At 38.2% G+C, this 20,557-nt stretch overlaps 1 protein-coding gene across 10 annotated transcripts in view; it reads left to right on the top strand.

Moving 5' to 3' along the window:
• The window catches only part of prkceb (protein kinase C, epsilon b), a 99,357-nt gene that overhangs the window by 68,158 nt on the left and 10,642 nt on the right, over positions 1 to 20,557 (top strand). For all 10 annotated transcript variants that reach the window (XR_014533270.1, XR_014533271.1, XR_014533272.1 and 7 more), the window contains one exon: positions 8,750 to 8,904. Coding sequence is in view for 6 of the 10 variants with exons in the window: in XM_083539939.1 (XP_083396065.1) it covers positions 8,750 to 8,904 (155 nt within the window). In the remaining 4 variants the exon portion in view is untranslated. The remainder of the gene's footprint in view (positions 1 to 8,749; positions 8,905 to 20,557) is intronic.

Below are 20,557 nucleotides of genomic sequence, written 5' to 3' on the forward strand. Positions count from 1 at the left end.
CACCATGGGCAACTCCAGAGTGGTGAAGAGTTCATCCTCTCTCGAGGAGTGTGGTTCCAGAGCCCAAGCCGTGCGTAGAGGTGATCCCGACTATCTCTAGTCGGGACCTTTCAACCTCACGCACAATCTCAGGCTCCTTCCCCGCCAGCGAGGTGACATTCCACGTCCCTAGAGCTAGCTTCCGTGTCCAGGGATCGGGTTGTCGAGGCCCCCGCCTTCGACTGCCGCCCGATCCTCGTCGCACCGGCCCCTTACGTTCCCTCCTGCAGGTGGTGAGCCCACGGGAAGGCGGCCCCACGCCGCTCCTTCGGGCGTTTGATGACACTGGTTTTCTGAGGTATAAAGATGGTGGAGACAGAATTTGGTGCCAACAGCATGATTCCATAGACTGAATTTTCCATGTGTGAACAATCCAGGCTGGTGGAGGTGCTGTAATAGAGTGAGGAATGTGTACTATTGTTGATGTGCATAGGTATAGTTAAACATCTTTGTATGGCTTCTTCCAGCATTAATGTCATAAAGCAAAAGCCATCTCAAACTGCTTTCATGAATTTAACAGTAAGTTCAGTGTTTTTTAGGGGCCACCAGATCTGAATCTGAAATTGAACACATTTGTGAAATTTGCTGCATGAAAGTATAGCTGAAAAATGTTTATGAATGCCATGATGCAATCGTCTATTCAAGTCAAGTGAATTTTTATTGTCATTTCTTTATATAGCTTGCATATAGCAGAAGGAAATTGAATTTTTCCAGGATCATAGTGCATTATGACTGCATAAAAGTACAAAAGACTTTTTTAAAGTGCAAATACACAACATGAGATGCCAAGTGTAAATTATTTAAACTATGAACAATCATGTCAGCATGGACCAGAATTTCAAAGAAATGCTTTCAACAACTTATGGAACCCATGCCACAAGAACTGAAGTTGTTTTCAGAGCAAAGTAATGTAGTGTGGGCTCACTGAGTGTGTGTTTTACTTGGTTAAATATGATCATTTATAATCCTGTACAAGTTTAAGCATTGGCAAAATAACATTATTTTAATGCAGAATAAATCACATCACATCAGTAACAATAATTGTGTGTTTGACAGGAGGTACAGTGGCACAAGTGAATCGTGATATTTTACAACTTGATACTGCTGCCTTATTACTATTTTATCCACTCATAAATAAAAAGGAACGACCGATTTTGCAAAATGTAGTTTAGTAAAAAATAAGATATTTGACTTGTGTGTATTGAATGAAGTGAAGTTAAAGTAAAAGTCTTTATAGTCTTTAAAGAATTACATTTACTTTCTTACTGTCCACCACTGCTTGCATCTAATATATTGTCACCTTCATTACCAAAACCATCTATCAATTACACAGACATTAGTGTAAAATTAGATTACAGTAATTCGCCTGTTCCTTTAAATGGCGAATAAATGTGTATTACTATAATGATATAATAAAGACTGACATGTGTTTATGTTTATTGTTTATTTCGACACGGTACTTCCACTGCATAGGAGATGGGTAATTATTACTTATTATCTGGCTTGTCCGTGGAGTTTGACAGCGGCTTGGAGCGCTCCCAAGGGTCTTGTCCATGTTCCTTCCTCTTAAATTTTTGTTGTTCTTTCATTAATTGCAGAGTGGGATTGCAGCTGCTTGTCCTTCGACAACCGTGCCTCAAGCCAAACTATTAACCCGCAATCAGAAACACAATTCTAACCAAAACCCAGTGGGATGCAGGTCATCTCAAATAATGATAAATGTCTTGATTTATATGCCAAGAATTTCTACTGATTAATAAAGGCTGTATTGATTAATAGCGTACTTCCGCAAATACAATGAAATGCAAAACATGTTTGGTTTTCAAGCAAGTTTTGAGCGATATAGGGATATTTCATAACATGTCAGCTGGATGTTTTGTTGAATGGTAGTAATGATGTGGAATTTGCATGTGAGGAATGTTAACCTCTGAGCTGACTTTTTATTTTATTATTTTTTTTTGGTTAGTGGAAATTTGAGAAGGAAAAAAAATGAAAGATGAACAGAGAGCAATTGTTCTGCAAGAGGAGACTTTGCTTAACAAATTTGGAGGCAAATATTGGAAGCCAAATGTGATTCAGACAGCATTACATCCTCCACTGTATTTACAGTTGTCCTTTCGCAGAGCTAATGTCCATATATAATCCAGATTGAATTCTTTATTTTTAGTGCATTACCATAAACAGCAATACAATAAAATGTTGTCTTTCCCCTTTTCTTATTCTAAAATATGTACATAATACAACAAACTACAAACAAACAAAATAATTTATGAATAAATTAAAAATAAAATATTAATTTATTTTTCATAATTCAACTCCTTAATAATTTCTACAATCTTAATTGTAGGTTGTAAGTATAAAGTAGAGGCTCGGGAAAAAAGCATATTTATTTCCATTATGTAATAGGGGACAAGTGAGCAAGGGAATTTGCAAAAACCATTCAGAAAGTAATTTAATCCCGATTGATTCTAATTGTGTACTAAGTATATGAAACATGGATAATATGGAAAAAAAAAAAGAATGCATTTATTTATTTATTTATTTATTTTACTTCTCTCAGACATCACTGATGACAGCTGTTTATTCCATTGTGTTTCATTTGTACCTGCATTTCTATACACCTTCGTGTTCTTTCCCACATATCTCTTGCCTTATTCAGCATTTTGGCTGTTTCCCCCTGTTTCTTCATTTGCATTCCGTGTTTTCTCCCAGGCGTTGGAACTTGGCCACAATTTGTAGCGAAGTCCAAAAAAACAGTAAATACTGGCTTATGCACCTATCTATGGCTTGCAGATGTTATAGCATGCTTTTATTCGCCTTTAAATAGCCTCCACGTAATGTCAATTATTGTCATATTTTAATTGCCTAATAAACGAAAATTCCACCTGGACCAACAATTGGTTGTGAATGGTGACCAGCACTTGTTATGTAATGAAATTCCTTTTGTTTGTTGAACATCTTTTAACAGTTTGGTTATTTTCCTATGTTATCACCAACAAACATGTGCGTACGTCACTGGCATTGGCGGAAAAATTTCTACCTAAAGATAGCGATGCAGCAGCAGTTTACTGTAGGTTCACATGCTAATACCACTATGCACAGTGCCGTTGTGCTTATAATCACTAACAAGCCATGCTAATATACTGCCATATCATGTAGCTGCATTGCATTCAAAAAACTTTAATTTCAGATCAATTTAAATTGCTGTAACCTCAAAGCATTCTCTATGCATCTGCATGACCATTCACTACTATACTACATTTAGCCCTTTTTGCGCTTTTTCCCCCTTTCAAGCATTCCATTTAGTACAAACTCTTCCCAAAAAAAACACTTCATCGTGTTAAGGCTTGAACCAGTTCAAGCAACTCGGTTTGTTCAAACAAAAAGCTTTGTCATTAGAAAGAGCACGCAAGTGAGAGTGGATGACGGAGTGACTTAGGGATGTTGGATTTGCACTGTGTAAAGAGAGATCCATCAAAGTTGTGTTTGTTTTTCGCTTAGAAAGTGCAAGAAATTTCCTCTGTGGTGAAAAGGACCATAAAGCCCACTTTCCACAGGTGTTGTGTGACAGCTTCTTGGCAAACAGAGTAACACTAGTCTGTTTTTGTCCAGAGATGTTAAGCAAGATTGGTTATTTGGATCATAATAAAATCTGTTTGTTTGCATGTGTTTGCATGTGCACTTCGGATCTGCTAGAGGTTCAGTTCCATTTGTTATACCATTTTTATTTATATATATATATATATATATATATATATATATATATATATATATATATATATATATATATATATATATATATTTCCCAAACTGTTAAATTCTCTAGCATCCTAGAACATTTATCTGTAATTTGCTCATTCGGGAAATTAATTGCCTTGAGGGACAAAACCCTGTGCTGTGATGAAAGGGTAAATTATTGCCCATTAAGTTAAATACGGATAATCTGTAGTTATTGCCGTTAGTTCAGAGGTTGATTGTGAAAAGGTGAAAGGCACACAAATTCATCACATTTATGGTATTCATCCTGATGCCCGGTCTCACGAACATGGACCTGGCTGTGTTTCTGTCTGCATATCTATTTTAGACTAAGACCATGTCAGTGATTTTTGGATTTGTATATTCATATATAGTGGGCATGGTATGACCACAGAGATTCACTGTAACCAAATGTTGGTAGACACCTGATAATCACACCCATGTGATTTTTGTATATCCTGTTGAATTATGTCACATCCTGTTGATTAACTCCCATCTTTGCTGTTTGTTAGAATAACCTAAATTCTTTCTGAGGAGGCTTTTTATTAGACTTGGGAGTGTGGCTGTGGGGATTTAACCATTGAGCAGCAAAAACATTAGTAAATTCAGGTGCAAATTTATACGAAAGGTGTTCATTGGGGTTGAGGTCAAGGATCCGTGCAGTCAATTCTTTTTTTTTTTACACCTGCTTTGGCAAACCATTGCCATGGTCTAACAGGTTTGGGCCAGTGAAGGGAAATTAAAATTATTATATATTATATATTTAGTGATCTGACTGATGCTTAGATGTAATGTCTGAATCCTTGTTGCTTTTAAATGTTAATATTTGTTCCCCAGTTTTACATTATTTTAAAGTTTTATCAATGACACTGTGATTATTTATTTATTATTATTGGGAATGCACACAGGGACTTTGATTATGCATTTGTGAAGTAAAAGACTGCTTTATGCTAACACTAATACAGACCCTACATCATCATCAGGAAATGTAGTTTGTAAATTTTGCTTATAGGCTTAACAGCTGTCTTTGTATTCATGGTAAATAAAATATGAGACAAATCTATTACAGGGCTTTTCATTTTAATGTAAAGTAATCTGCCTTCATCATTTTGCATGCAGAAACGTTTATAAAATAGAATTATTGAAACAAATATCTTCTCTCTTCTATTATAAAATTAAACTTTGTTGCAAAATTGTAATTAACTGTAATTGTAATTGTTGCAACGACTCGCCACAGTATCTTACCGTAAAGTGGTATGTAGTTCCTCTCAAGGTTTCATCCGCATGCCATCTCCGGGAGTTTTTCCCTCCCATGGTCACCAGTGGCTCGCTTATTATGGGCAACTTTATTAGGAATTGTAAGGTGCACACTTAAAAGGACTAAACGTCTACATTCTTTTATACAATGTTATAAACTCTTTATCTCTGTGAAGTTGTTTTCAGACTATGTCTATTACAAAAGCCCTTAACAAACAAAACTGAAAATGCTAGTAGTACAAATGAATTAAATTACAAAAAAAAACTTTATTAAAACCAATCAAAATTTTATCAAACATATTTTCATACTGTGAGAACTCTTCCCATTATAACTTATTCATGGAAGTTCATTCATTCATTCATTTTCTCCCACTTATCCGTAATTCGGGTCGCGGGGGCAGCAGTCTAAGCAGGCCCCCGCCTTCTGCCCAATCCTCACAGCACCGTCCCTTACGGTCCCTCCTGCAGGTGGTGAGCTCACGGGAAGGCGGCCCCACGTCACTCCGACGTCACGGACCTTGATATTTCCCTCGTAAGGGACCCCTGGAGCATAGAGGGTTAAGGAACCAAGAGGGGCAGCTTGGCGATACCGGGGCTTGAACCCCAGACCTTCCGATCGGCAACCCAGCACCTTAACCGCTGGAGCCACCACTCCCCCATTGAAGTTCAAATAAAAAATCCAATGTCTGGAGGAGAGTAAAAAAGGAAAAACCTAAATTGCAAAACAACATTTAAAGAATACATAGAAAAACTACAATAATTGAAGGAATGGTGTGCAAGCACTGACTGGTCCGTTTCTGTGAATTACCATTACCCTCACATAGGCCACTATTGTGCTATATTGACATTCACATTTACTGTACAATGATTAAGAACATGATCAATAACTGATTAACTTTATCACTTAAGATTAAGATAGAGATTCATGGACATCCTATACAATTGTGTGCCTCCAAATTTGTGGTAACAATTTAAGTAAAGAACCACATATGGCTGTAAAAATTTATGTCTAATGTAACAAACACTTATCCATATGGTGTTTGGTGTATGATAAGTGAAAAGTTGTTGATTGAAGAAAACATGGTAGTTAGAATACATGATTTAACATGTTTTCCATTGCACTAACAGTAAAATCAATACTGCCGAATTTCAAAAAGTTCTGCATTAATGGTTAAACATTCTTGACTGTTGTCTAGGCCCACACACAATAAGCTCTGTGCTGTAATTATAGTGATTTCCTGTTGCTATTAGGACCATGCAGCTTTTCATTTGTTAAGTGAAAGTGCAGTGTGCTAATCTCACAATGTAGAACGGCTATTATTTAAAGCCCTGAAAAAAAATTGGTCCAAGATTGCACAGTTTCCAAGGCCAAATCAAGTTTTGTGCTTGTTGAAAGATTTTTTTTTTCCACCTGTTACCTTTTCTTTATCTATTAAAAAAAATTCTCAGAATGGGTCTACTTAGAAAATGTGTTCCTTTTTTTTCTGAAGTACTGAAGTTGTTTTTCATCGGGGAAATGGAGTGTATAGTACATACACACACGGAGGCACACACAGAGTTCATGTAATCCATCAAAATCACAATCTGCCACACACTACGCCCCAGCTTGTTGGGTCTGGGTGGTTTATCTGGGAATCGAGTCTTTTCTGTTGTAGTGCAGGGACGCCAGTATCTCTACATTTCTAATTGGAGGCAGGAAATGTTTATTCACGTTTGATCGGGTGGGCCGTTGCTGTGTCTCTGGGAACACTTTAAACAAACTATTTCAGCATCCTGTTTAAATTCGCTTTCAGAGAGAGAGAGAAAGAGAGAGAGAGAGAGAGAGAGAGAGAGAGAGAGAGAGAGAGAGAGAGAGAGAGAGAGGGCAAACTGCTGCACTCTTATGCAAGATCGGGCTCTCACTTAAAGTTCTGTGACCCCAGTGTCATGTTGTGCTTTCCTCCAACACACCTGACTCACCTCATGATGGATTTTGTAATTAGATGATGAGCAGGATGAGGAGAATCTAACAGCGGTGGGTCTGTGCGTTTCGAGAATCTAGATTTGTTGTCTCTGCTTGGAAGAAATTGGAAAAGTGGCACAGATTGCTTTATCAACACTGCTCATGAAAGGGGACGGGGGGACAAATGCCACAGTTGCTTCACACCTCACAGCTCAAGGGTCCTGGGTTTGATTCTCATTCTTAGTTAGTGCATGTGTGGAGTTTAGCATATTCTCCTCATGCTTATGAGTGTTTCCTCCAGGTTTTCTTGTTTCCTATAACTGTCTTAATGCATCCGGTCAGCCACAGTGACAGTAGGCACAGTATGTTACATTGTCCCTTGGTGTAAATGAGTGTGAATGTAAATGGTTATTACAGTAAATGGTTTACTGTAATAGGCTAGAGACCCATCTTGCACTCAGTTTGCTCTAGGTTAGGTGATTAAGCAAGATAAATTAAAACTGAAGATGAGAGAATTTTATTTTTTTTCTAAGTACACTTGCTTGTCACTAGTTTACATTATAAAACTATTTTCATGTTAAAGATATAAATGTTTTTAAGTCAGAGAAAAATCTCTAAAAGTTACTATTTATACTATAAAAGTGTGTGGACAAATTTCCATAAGATTTGTATGTGCTCTTTATCCATCAAATTTTAATAACCTTCACTCTTCTGGGAAGGTGTTCCAATAAAGTTTAGAGCTTGCTTGTGGAGATTTTTGTGCTCGTTCAACCACAAGGGTGTTAGTAAAGTCAGGTACTAATGTAGGTGAGGTGAGGAGGCCTAGTGTGCAGTCAGTGTTTACATTCATCCCGAAGGTGTTTAACAGGGTTGAGGTTAGATCTCTATAGCAGGAAATCTTCCACTTCAGCCCATGTAAACCATATCTTAATAGAGCTGGCTTTGTGCACAGCGGCATTGTCATGCTGGAAAAGGTTTTGGTTTTTCAAGGAAAATTGTGTGCCTTCAACTTTTTGGTAACAGTTTGGAGAAGAATAACATATGGTTGGAAAGGTCTGGTGTCCCAATACAGCTGTCCATATAGTGTATATACATACATCCACAAATCTATTGTGAAACAATTCTCATGCTTTTAACTAATTATGCCTTAATTGATTATACTAAATTCTTTTGGGCCATTTTACTGAACCATTTGCTTATATACTTGATGGGTAAAACTTAGGTATACATTATTGGAAGTAAAAACTGTAAAAAAAGGCTGTTTTTTGAATAGAAAACAAGAATAAATGTTGCGAAGTGGAAATGGATCAGCATGAAGTGGATCAGTTGCAGATTAGCTGAACCTCTGTGCCAAAAGTTCACATCTGTCGAGCTTTATCTTGATTACACAGCAGGAGATCATCTAAGTGTATTATTAAATGCCAAGCTAATCTTAAGCTAAGCGTTTTTTCACCACACTTGATCCATATTATATTGAAGGACAGTTTGTAATGCTGTAAGTCGTAAAGATGGCAAAAGATTGGATACTGCCATCTGTTCAACTACTTCTTGTTATTATATACTGATTTTAAAGCATATTTCCTTACATACCAGTTTTTCAGTTTTTGGGAAATACAGAGTAATTTTGCAACTACTTTGTAGTCTTTGATCTGTAGGGGAGCTTTTTTTCCTTTTCAGCCCGCACTTTTTTGTGCAATTATATTACTTGCTGTATTTGGTACGATTATTATACTACCTTTTCCTGTGCCTCCACAGGATCGTTTGTTCTTCGTGATGGAGTACGTGAATGGAGGGGATCTAATGTTCCAAATCCAGCGTTCACGTAAATTCGACGAAGCACGCTCTCGTTTTTATGCCGCCGAAGTTACCTCTGCTCTCATGTTTCTCCATCGGAACGGGGTCATTTACAGGTAACGTATCACATACTGTTAGCGTCATTCATACATTCTTGTGCCGTACATTTACATGATAGAAAAAAACGCCCTAATCTTAACAAAAGGGTCATTTTTAATATATCTAATTTATAAAATTAAGCTTTTTATATTGGATATCATGCAGACTTACCTAGCTGGGTCCGGTGGCTTTCAGGTCACATGATCAGGTTGAAGTTTGTATTCAGCGGCCATTTAGCCTGGTAATAGGAGTGTTTTTGGCCTTGTTTACCTCATATTGTTTACTTGGAGGAGCCCTGTCTGTCGGATGATTTATTCCTTCTAGGACAGTTTGTTTATCTGCCGGTTTGTGTGCCATTAAGCAAACAAACAGGCTGTGCTTAGGGACATGGGGTTGAAATTCCTTTGGTCAATTTTTTTCCATCTTCTTATTCAAGTTAAATTAATGTTGTATGTGTCTTTATAACATAACTATATCTGTAAAATGTTCTATATAGCATACTACATTATAGTTTCCAAATGTTAGAGTTCCCAAATGCATCTTCTTTATATTTCAAAATTCTTGTTTGTTTATTGTCTCTAAATAACACCAGACTTTGGACACAGGAATGAGTGTTTAAAAAGTGTTTAACCACTGGCCAGCATCCAATTAAGTGTAAAGTAGATGACTATTGCCTTAATAACTTTAGTTCGGGTATGTATAAAATCAAGTGCACCAGATGGCTTCAAACAGTCATTTACAAGTTTAAGCTCATCAGTGTACTGTGTTCATGAGTGGATCCCACATTACTGATTAGTCCGTTAGGTCTATTAGTTACCCTATAAGGCACATGCAGCTCTAAAGCTTCCGAATGACCTGAGTAACCTCAGCGCTTTCCCACCCAGCTATTCTCTGCCTGCTCTCAACCCCAATTTTAGGCCCTGAACAGGAAGAATGTCATTTGGTACAGAATGTTGTATTGAATTAAAGGCAGCGCCTCACTTACTGTACTGAGTTTTCCTGGAAGCAGAATTGCAGACAGGAAAGAGTAACATGGTGGTCGTTATGAAACCATGCAACTTAAGATGAAGTGGTCAGAACGTGTTAATATATGTGAGTGCTGCTATTTTCGGTATAATAATTTGGAACAATTTAAAATATTTGCATAATTGCACCAATTTACTTGAGCTGTAAACTTCTGTAACTGGTTCTAAAAGAATTGATTCTTTCTTCTGGGTGCCTTATTTACTTTCAAAGAAGGCAAAGATGCAGATATGGGACGGTTGTGTAATGTATAAGGAATGTTTGTAGTGTTTAACACAAAATTTTATAAAATTCATGGTGAAAATTCAACAGGTCAAACTTGGAAGCTCTTCTGATTCTCATTTTCTCAGGTGCAGGCGCAATCTTTAATTTATTTTTTCCACTCAGAGTAGGATATGTTCAAACAAAGTCCCTAAAAGTCTAGTATACTTAGTTATAGTTTCTTTTTACTTGTTAAATGAGAAAAAAAAAACAAAGAATGTCATCTGGTACAGAATGTTCTGTTGAATTAAAGGCAGCACCTGTACTGTGTACACTATACTGTACCTTCTTCACTTAAACGCTAACCAACTGCACCAGCCTAAACGATTTGACCTGTAACAAGTTAGAATTTCATTCATCTTGCCTTTACACTAGAAATATTTGACATGTTGTAGAAATACACTAATTACAATACAATTGTAATTATATATATATAATTATATATTTTATAATTATAAAAAATACACTAATTACAATTAAATACATTAATTGGATTATTACGATCCATTGCAGTCCACAATGTACATTTAATTCTAAATTTGGTATTGTGTACTGTTATCTAATCAAATCTGTACAGTAAATGACTGTTCCTCAGAATTGCCGTGTAGAAGAACTCTACAATAAAACCCCTATGGCTAAAACACCATGTTATAGTACTTTAATCATTAAAAACTACTAAATCGTTAAAAACTATAGTAAACCAATATTTGTTTGTGATTAATACGTATTATTTTATAAATGAGTGGATAAATATTGGTCATTGGGCCTAATATTTCAATCATTAACTAAAGTTGAGTGCAAATAGTTGCCTGGGACAGGCTTCGGTCAGGTTTACAAACTTTTCAGTGATTTTTTTTTTTTTTATACTCACATGTATGTTGATGAATATCAATCACCCATACAGTAAAACACTTGCTCCCGACACAGCTCATTTACATAGCGAGCCCCTCAAATCTCCAAAAAAGGTAAAAGTGCACAGAGCTCGAAACACAAAATTCCTATTAACCGAATTTTCTCAGGGGCAGAAATAGATGTTATTTTGACTCACGTTTATGCCAATAACAATATTATTAAGCAGCGTAACAAGACATGAATTGGGCTTCCATCTACAGACAGATTAGAGAAGAAGTGAATAAGAGGTGAATTAAGTGAGACAAAATGGCATAGGGAAAAAAAAAATCTGCACACCACTCACATTACACAGGGAAACTGCTATTTGAAAATTGTTTTACTACCATTTTGGCGATCATCATAAGCATGTTGTCACATAAATCTTTCATCTTTTCAGCCATTTATCCTTAAGGTTAAGATCAACACATCCTCCTTCTATACAGAAGGATTTATCTCATACCCTCAGTTGTTCTTAATCAAATTACAACAACCAGGCATACATTTCTGGCCACCGATCAGGCAAAGGTTTACAACCACCTGCCTAATATTGTATTGGTCCTCCTTTTGCTGCCGAAACAACCCAGACCTATCAAGCATCAACAGTATTAGCTTCATACCACACAGGCCAGCTTTCGCTCCCCATGTGGATCAATGAGCATTGGCCGACCATGACCCTGTCGCAGGTTCACTACTGTTCCTTACTTTTGATAGATAGACCAGGAACAGCTCTGACCCACTCGTCTAGCCATCACAATTTGGCCCACGTCAAAATTATTCAAATCCTTAAGCCTGCCTATTTTTCCTGCTTCTAACACATCAACTTTAAGGGCAAAATGTTCACTTGCTGCTTAATATTTCCCACAAACAGGTGCCATGATGAAGAGAAAATCAGTGTTCTTCACTTTACAGGTCATAATGTTATAATGTCTATAATGTTATAATGGTATACCTGGTCAATGTACATTCTTAAATGTCTTTAAATATGTAGTATTTTGGCTTGTTTTCTTGACTTATATTCAGTAACGGCATACAAAATGTGAAACAACATAGAGCGTTTATGATATTTGTGTCTATAATTGCAGTACAGAGATTTTAGCTTGATGCTACTATTAGTCACGTATATATTACACGTTCTGTAATTTGTAAAAGATAAGCATGTTTGCTAAATGTGGTAAATGTAAATAAATATTAAATACTAAATTACTATTTACACTTCACAGCATAATCCATATATAACGGGCAGTAATTCATGCAAATTATATGATTTGAAGCTGGTCAGGAGTAGAAGTGGGGATGAACATTATTTTCCCAGGTTGGACCAAAAGCAGATATCTGACTTTATTTTTTTTCAGAATAGTGGTAAATGTAATTATACATTAGTTACACTATGATTCTTCAGGTTTAATTAGCGAAATTATGGTTTGAATATTTGTGCTGGTTAATAAAGTAAAAAAATGTCTATTTTTTGTAAGTAAATAATCTATCAAGCACATAAACATGACAATTTGCAAGTAAAAAGTTACTATTATAGCAAAGGTTAACGGTTATAAACAACATATTCTGCCTTGATTTTATTTTAGAATTTGCTATTTGGACAACATCCATATGGCTAAAGGGACACACCTCATGACCTTAATACCTTTTGTTTACCAAGGGTCATTTATAGTGTTTGTTTGACCATTAAGTGGAAACTGGACAGGATGCGATACAACCAGTATGAATGGCTCATTGTGCCTTATGAGAATAAACACACACACACACACACACACACACACACACACACACACACACACACACACATACACATACCTACACAAACCTGTTTGCTGTAAAATGGTTTACTATGGTTAATTCACTTTTTGTGGGAACACAAATACCCTGTATAACCTTCTTAAGTTAAACTTCAGGGCAATGTATACTGGGAAATGAGTCAATTTCAGGGCTGTTGATCAGCATTCATTTTCTTAGTCGGTAAAGGGAAAAAAAACTCACCACTTACTGTTTTGGGAATACAGATTTGGCTTTCTCCCTACAGACTTTCCAATCTTTGGGAAAGATTAAGACAGTGTTAATTTCCCCAATGCTCATCCTTATGGATGAGCTGCAGATAGAGAAAGCACCAGTCAGGACACCAGGGGTGTAAAGTATTTGAGGAAATGTACTTTGTTACTGTACATAAGTAATTTTTTGCCTATTTTTTCTAGTTGTACTGAGTATCATAGATATAAGCAACTTTTACTCTCTACTGAACATACCTTAATGATTCGATAGATGTACCTTTTACTCCACTATATTTTAATGGACAATAGCTATTACCTATTACAGCTTTATCTTCTTCTTCTTTCTGCTTCTCCCATTAGGGGTCGCCACAGCGGATCATATGTCTCCACACACCCCTGTCCTCTACATCTGCCTCTTTCAACCCAACTACCTGCATGTCTTCCCTCACCACATCCATAAACCTCCTCCTTGGCCTTCCTCTTTTCCTCCTTCCTGGTGACTCCATCCTCAGCATTCTCCTACCGATATACCCCATGTCCCTCCTCTGTATATGTCCAAACCATCTCAATCTCGCCTCCCTCACCTTGTCTACAAAACATCCTACATGCGCTGTCCCTCTAATAAACTCGTTTCTAATCCTGTCCATCCTCATCAATCCCAACAAAAGTCTCAACATCTTCAGCTCTGCTACCTCGTGCCACCTCCTGTCCTTTAGTCAATGCCACTGTCTCTAAACCATACAACATCACAGGTCTCACCTTCTATCACAAATCAATCCTGCCATTCTTCTCCACCCACTCCACTCTGCCTGCACTCTTTTCTTCACTTCTTTAACACACTCTTCATTACTTTGCACTGTTGATCCCAGGTACTTAAACTCCTTCACCTTTTCCACCTCTTCTCCCTGCAACCGCACCACTCCACTGCCCTCCCTCTCATTCACACACATGTACTCTGTCTTACTCCTATTGCAGCTTTATCTGCCATTGCTTATTTGTTCTTCAGAAGAGGCGATATACATTGCATTTAAGGTACTTGATGCGATTTATCTATTTGAAGCTACTCCACATGAAGGCGAATTAACGTCTTGCCAAATGCCAGGTGTTTCACATTAGGACATGGATCTTTGTGTTACTTTGGCATTTTGAAAAGGCTGTGGTGTTGATTTTGTTTAATGCAGTGTTTAGGTGTACAATTCAATTTGTATTTTAGAAAATAAAACCTCATAAGTCAACTGTTTTTGCCTTTTCACTTACTTGTGTCTTGGTGTTGAGGACTAGTGCATCTATGAGCCTACGTTCAATATGAGTCAAATACTCAAGTACTGTTCAAATCAGATACTCTAAGACTTTTACTCAAGTCATATTGAAATCGGTGGCTTTTAACTTGTAATGAGTCAGTTTTGCAGTAAGGAATCTATTCTATTACTCAAGTGTGATTTTCAAGTACCTTTTACACCTCTGCAGGACACCATAATAACCCTAGGCATGTTGCCCTGAAAGCATAGTAGAGCACCATTTACCTGGCAGGGTGTGCTGTTTTAGAGAGACATGCCTAAACTCGCCTATCTAAAGATTGGCAGTGGCCTGGGTGCCAGTGTATTCAGAGTATTTCAAGCAAGAGAGAGAACAAGAAAGAGAAAGGGCATGCAAGGCCATGGGCACAGCTTTTCTTTTGATCCCATCCTTTCCTATCCAGTGAATCATCTTTCATGGTATTATGACTTGCAAGACTTGCTCTTAGAAGGACAGTCTGCAAACACCTGTCTTTGAGTTGACGTTGTTTTGACACAGTTGCAAACATGCTTATTGAGATATACGTTTTTGTATTTTGTATGTTGTATTTTTTAGAAAAAAGTAAAAAAAAAAAAAAAAAAGTATTGAGAAAAACATCGAAATTCTCTTTTTTGTAATTCAAGAATCTTTGAACTGATTATTTTTTGTATAGTAATTGAGTAGTATGGTTGTCTGCTTTTAATATTACTTTTAATATGTGAATACCATGTCTATATCAGCACCTGAATCCTCAAAATCCATTTTGCATTTTCCATGGCAGACTGTGAACTACACAAACTACAAACCCATATCAAATGACTAGTACCAAGCAGCATATCATTATTCGAAATCTCCAGACACCTGTTCACAATTACACACACTCTCTTACATAACCAAGGCTCTCACAACATTTTTCTGAAGTTTTGCTCAAGCAGTGTGTCACTGATTTTTCAAACTGATGTTGCATTCACATGCATTCTGTTCTAGCATGAAGTTTGTTTTTTGCTAAGTTTTCGTTTATGTCTGTTTCAGCCCATTTGTTTGTCTTATCAAACTAAGCCTGAGTGGTTTTTTAGGGGTAGGGGCACATGGTTATCATCTATAAATCTTCTTATAAGTCTCTATGTGTCTCTATGACAGATTGTCTAATAAATGCTTACTTCCCATGTAGATTTCAACAAGGGCTCAGAATTTACATACAGGCCATGAATATACCAACAATGAACCTGTAAGGGATCATCCATAACTAGGTGTGCATTACACTATTTTAATGCTTGTTATGGATGTGATATGGAGGCGAATAAGCACTTGATGCATTTATTTTACAGTTACTTATAGGCAACACATTAATTTAGGTTACCTGTAAAGTGCCTGAGCTAAAAAAATATTGAGTATTCAGACAGACTATGGTATAATATGCCAAGTCATATGTTTTTGTTGCTTGCTATAAGCAACAAGCCTATAAAAGTAGGCAAATATGATTCTAAAAGCTTTTGTTAATGTTCACGTCATATATCAAATGAGGAAAAACTTTACAGTAGGGACCCAACAAACCAATGCCAAAGAACTAGCTCTGAGGAAAGCCGACTGTAGCGGATTTGACATGCAGAATCTCCTGAGAAACCGCTGACACCACCCAACATTGCATGATGGCCGAATGGCTTTAGCGTGGTTTTAGGTTGCAGATGGGCTGGTTGAAGTAGTTCATTCGAAGTGATTTTTACGTTCAGAATACATAAATAAATACACTTCAATATGCTGCATCTTAATGACATTCCTGCTCATATTGTTCCTAACATTACTTTTATTATGACTGATAACTTTAAAATATTTTTTATGTTTTTATTTTATATTTTTTAATCCATGTAATTAGACAGATTTATATGTAATGTGCCATATATTGTTTTTATAGGCATCAATACACACATACATGCCTTCCCAATGATATTTCACCTTGTAATTAGCTAAATTATTCAGTATAACTTTATTAATTAAATCGCTGAATGATACATGTTATGGTGAAATGTGTTATCTTCTTCTTCTTTCGGCTGCTCCCATTAGGGGTCGCCACAGCGGATCATCCGTCTCCATACCACCCTGTCCTTTATATCTGCCTCTTTTACACCAACTACCTGCATGTCTTCCCTCACCACATCCATGAACCTCCTCCTTGGCCCTTACTCTTTTCCTCCTACCTGGTGGCTCCATCTTCAGCATTTTTCTACCAATATAATTCATGTCCCTTCTCTGCACATGTCCAAACCATCTCAATCTCGCCTCCCTCACCTTGTCACCAAAACATCCTACATGTGCTGTCCCTCTAATAAACTCATTTCTAATCTTGTCCATCCTCGTCACTCCCAACGAAAACCTCAACATCTTCAGCTCTGCTACCTCAAGCTCCACCTCCTGTCTTTTACTCAATGCCACTGTCTCTAATCCATACAACATCGCAGGTCTCACCACAGTCCTATAAACTTTCCCTTTCATTCTTGCAGATACTCTTCTATCACAAATCACTCCTGTCACTCTTCTCCACCCACTCCACCCTGCCTGCACTCTTTTCTTTACTTCCCTAACACACTCTCCATTACTTTGCACTGTTGACCCCAGGTACCTGAACTCCTCCACCTTCTTCACCTCTTCTCCCTGCAACCGCATCACTCCACTGCCCTCCCTCTCATTCACACACATGTACTCTGTCTTACTCCTACTGACTTTCATTCCCCTTCTCTCCAGCGCATATCTCCACCTCTCCAGGCTCTTCTCAACCTGCTCTCTACTCTCACCACAAATCACAATATCATCTGCAAACATCATAGTCCAGGGAGACTCCTGTCTGACCTCGTCCGTCAACCTGTCCATCACCACTGCAAACAGGAAAGGGCTCAGGGCCGATCCTTGATGCAGTCCAACCTTCACCCTGAACCAGTCTGTCGTACCTACTGCACACTTTACTGCCGTCACACTGTCCTCATACATGTCCTGCACCACCCTCACATACTTCTCTGACACACCTGACTTCCTCATACAATACCACAACTCCTCTCTCGGCACCCTGTCGTACGCTTTCTCTAAATCCACAAATACACAATGCAGCTCCTTCTGTCCTTCTCTATACTTCTCCATCAACATCCTCAAAGCAAATAAGGCATCTGTGGTGCTCTTCCTCGGCATGAAACCATACTGTTGCTCACAGATGCTCACCTCTTCTCTCAGCCTGGCTTCCACTACTCTTTCCCATAACTTCATGGTGTGACTGATCAACTTAATTCCCCTGTAGTTACTGCAGGTCTGCACATCTCCCTTATGCTTAAAGATCGATACCAGCACACTCCTTCTCCATTCCTCAGGCATCCTCTCCCCTTCCAGAATCCTGTTAAACAATCTGGTTAAAAACTCCACTGCCATCTCTCCTAAACATCTCCACGCTTCTACCGGTATGTCATCTGGTCCAACCGACTTTCCATTCTTCATCCTCTTAATCGCTGCTCTCACTTCTTCCTTACTAATCCTATCTTCATCCTGCTTCACCAACTCCACATCCTCCAACCTTCTCTCTCTCTGATTTTCCTCATTCATCAGCTGCTCAAAATACTCCCTCCACCTTCTCAACACACTCTCCTCACTAGTCAACACATTTCCCTCTCCATCCTTTATTGCTCTAACTTGCAGTACATCCTTCCCAGCTCGGTCCCTCTGCTTGGCCAATCGGTATAAATCCTTTTCTCCTTCCTTAGTGTCCAACCTCTTATACAGTTCCTCATATGCCTTTTCCTTGGCTTTCGCCACATCCCTTTTAACCTGCTGCCGCATCTCCTTGTACTTATGCCTACTTTTCTCCTCACTCTGTCGATCCCACTTCTGTTTTGCCAACCTCTTTCCCCTAATGCTCTCCTGCACTTCCTCATTCCACCACCACGTCTCCTTGTCTTGCTTTCTATTTCCAGATGTCACACCAAGTACTTTTCTAGCTGCCTCCCTCATCACTCCTGCAGTAGTTGCCCAATCATCCGGCACCTCTTCACCACCACCAAGCCCCTGTCTGACCTCTTCCCTGAACCTCACACTACACTCTTCCTCCTTCAGTTTCCACCATCTTATTCTTCTTTCAAACCTTACTTTCCTCCTCTTCTTCTTCGCCTCCAAAACCATCCTACAGACCACCATCCGATGCTGTCTAGCTACACTGTCCCCCGCCAACACCTTACAGTCTCCAATCTCCTTCAGGTTGCATCTCCTGCATAGCACATAGTCCACCTGTGTGCACCTTCCTCCACTCTTATACGTCACCCTATGATCCTCCTTCTTCTTAAAATACGTGTTCACCACTGCCATTTCCATCCTTTTAGCAAAATCTACCATCATCTGCCCTTCCACATTCCTCTCCTTAAAACCATACCTACCCATCACCTCCTCATCACCTCTGTTCCCTTCACCTACATGCCCATTAAAGTCTGCCCCAATCACCAATCGTTCTTTCCTAGGTACACCATCTACCACTTCATCTAATTCACTCCAGAATCTTTCTTTCTCCTCCATCTCACAGCCAACTTGTGGAGCATAGGCACTGATGACATTTATCATCATCCCTTCAACTTCCACCTTCACGATCATCACCCTATCAGAAACTCTCTTCACCTCCACTACACTCTTACTGTACTCTTCCTTCAGAATCACCCCTACACCATTTCTCTTTCCATCCACACTATGATAAAACAGTTTAAACCCACCTCCAATGTTCCTGGCTTTACTCCCTTTCCACTTGGTCTCCTGAACACACAACACATCTACCTTTCTCCTCTCCATCATATCAGCTATCTCTCTCCCTTTACCCGTCATAGTACCAACATTTAAAGTACCAACCCGAACCTCTACTCTCCTACACTGCTCCTTTCCCTGCCGTCTCTGTAGACGCCTTCCTCCTCTCCTTCTCCTCCTTCGGTGAAATGTGTTATAAGATTGTTTAATAAACTAGTTTTATAAACCACAATCTCTGATCACTCTGCAAGTGTTACAATACAGTATTTTATTAAGTGTCTGGAAAAAAGGAAGGGAGAAAGAAAGCTTCTACTGAGGTCACTGCTGTCTTAAAGAACGGACTGAATTCAGCTGTGGTAAATGTTACTGTATGTAATGGAAATATACCCTTTAAGATTAATATGGAACACTGAAAATTATTTCTCTCTCTCTTTCTTTCATTCTCTCGTTCATGTCTGTTTTTCCTGCTCTTTTCTGCCAATAGATTTAATTTAAAGAATTTTCTCTGTTCTCTCACTTTCTTTCCTTTTTTTTTTAAATCAGCACATTTGTTTCTTGCCTATATATTCAATTCTACAACAATTAACTTATGTCTTCAACACAAACAAATTTCAAAGTGTAATAATCCAAAAATTCATATATTCCATGTTATTGAACCTGAAATCATTAGACACAAGCAAGAAAAAGAAACCAAAAGACAAACCTTTCTCACCGATGCACATTATGCAACGTAAAAAGAAAGGATTCTGTGTGACGTATGTCTGACAGCACTACTAATCGATGAATAAAAGCTGTTTCCGCAATAAGAAAATTGTGTAATGTGGCCAGGAGGGATTGGAGTGGATTGATGTAAAGAAAAAGGAAAAGTTTAAATAAAAATGAAAGCATAGGTGAGTTCCAAGGTACAGCCTACATGGCAGTAAAACCTAAATGGCTTTAGTATTGTAAAGCAGTGTGGCAACCTGTCCATTTTTTATGTTCAAGCTTTATGGTCTTAAACACACTCAATCCTTAAACATATTCATTTCCTTATAATCCGAGCTACCAGTATCTGTCACTTTTAGTGTATTTTTAGTCTAAACAAGATGTAACATCTGTAAGCACACTCATGCACAAACATACACTTAAACCCACAGGGTTTTTTTTTTAGTAGATTTTGTTTGTGAAAACACCTTCGACAAAATGCGGTCTGATGTTGACATTCTTCTTGCAATGAACCATCAAACTTCAGCCCAGCGAGTTTCATCCCTCCTCTTTTTTTCTTTCATCAGAGGCACCTTATCACCTCTGCCACGATCTCCGCCCACTCCTTCCACCCCTCCATCCCCCAATCCTGCCTCGGTCATCAAGTTCATACACAAACACACTCACACACGTGCACGCACATATGCAGACACACATGAACATGCACGCAGACACGTTGTTCCATATCACTTCATGCTGCTCCATCTTTTAAATC

Source organism: Silurus aristotelis (genome assembly GCF_946808225.1).
Source record: "Silurus aristotelis genome assembly, chromosome: 4".
Lineage (NCBI taxonomy): Eukaryota > Metazoa > Chordata > Actinopteri > Siluriformes > Siluridae > Silurus > Silurus aristotelis.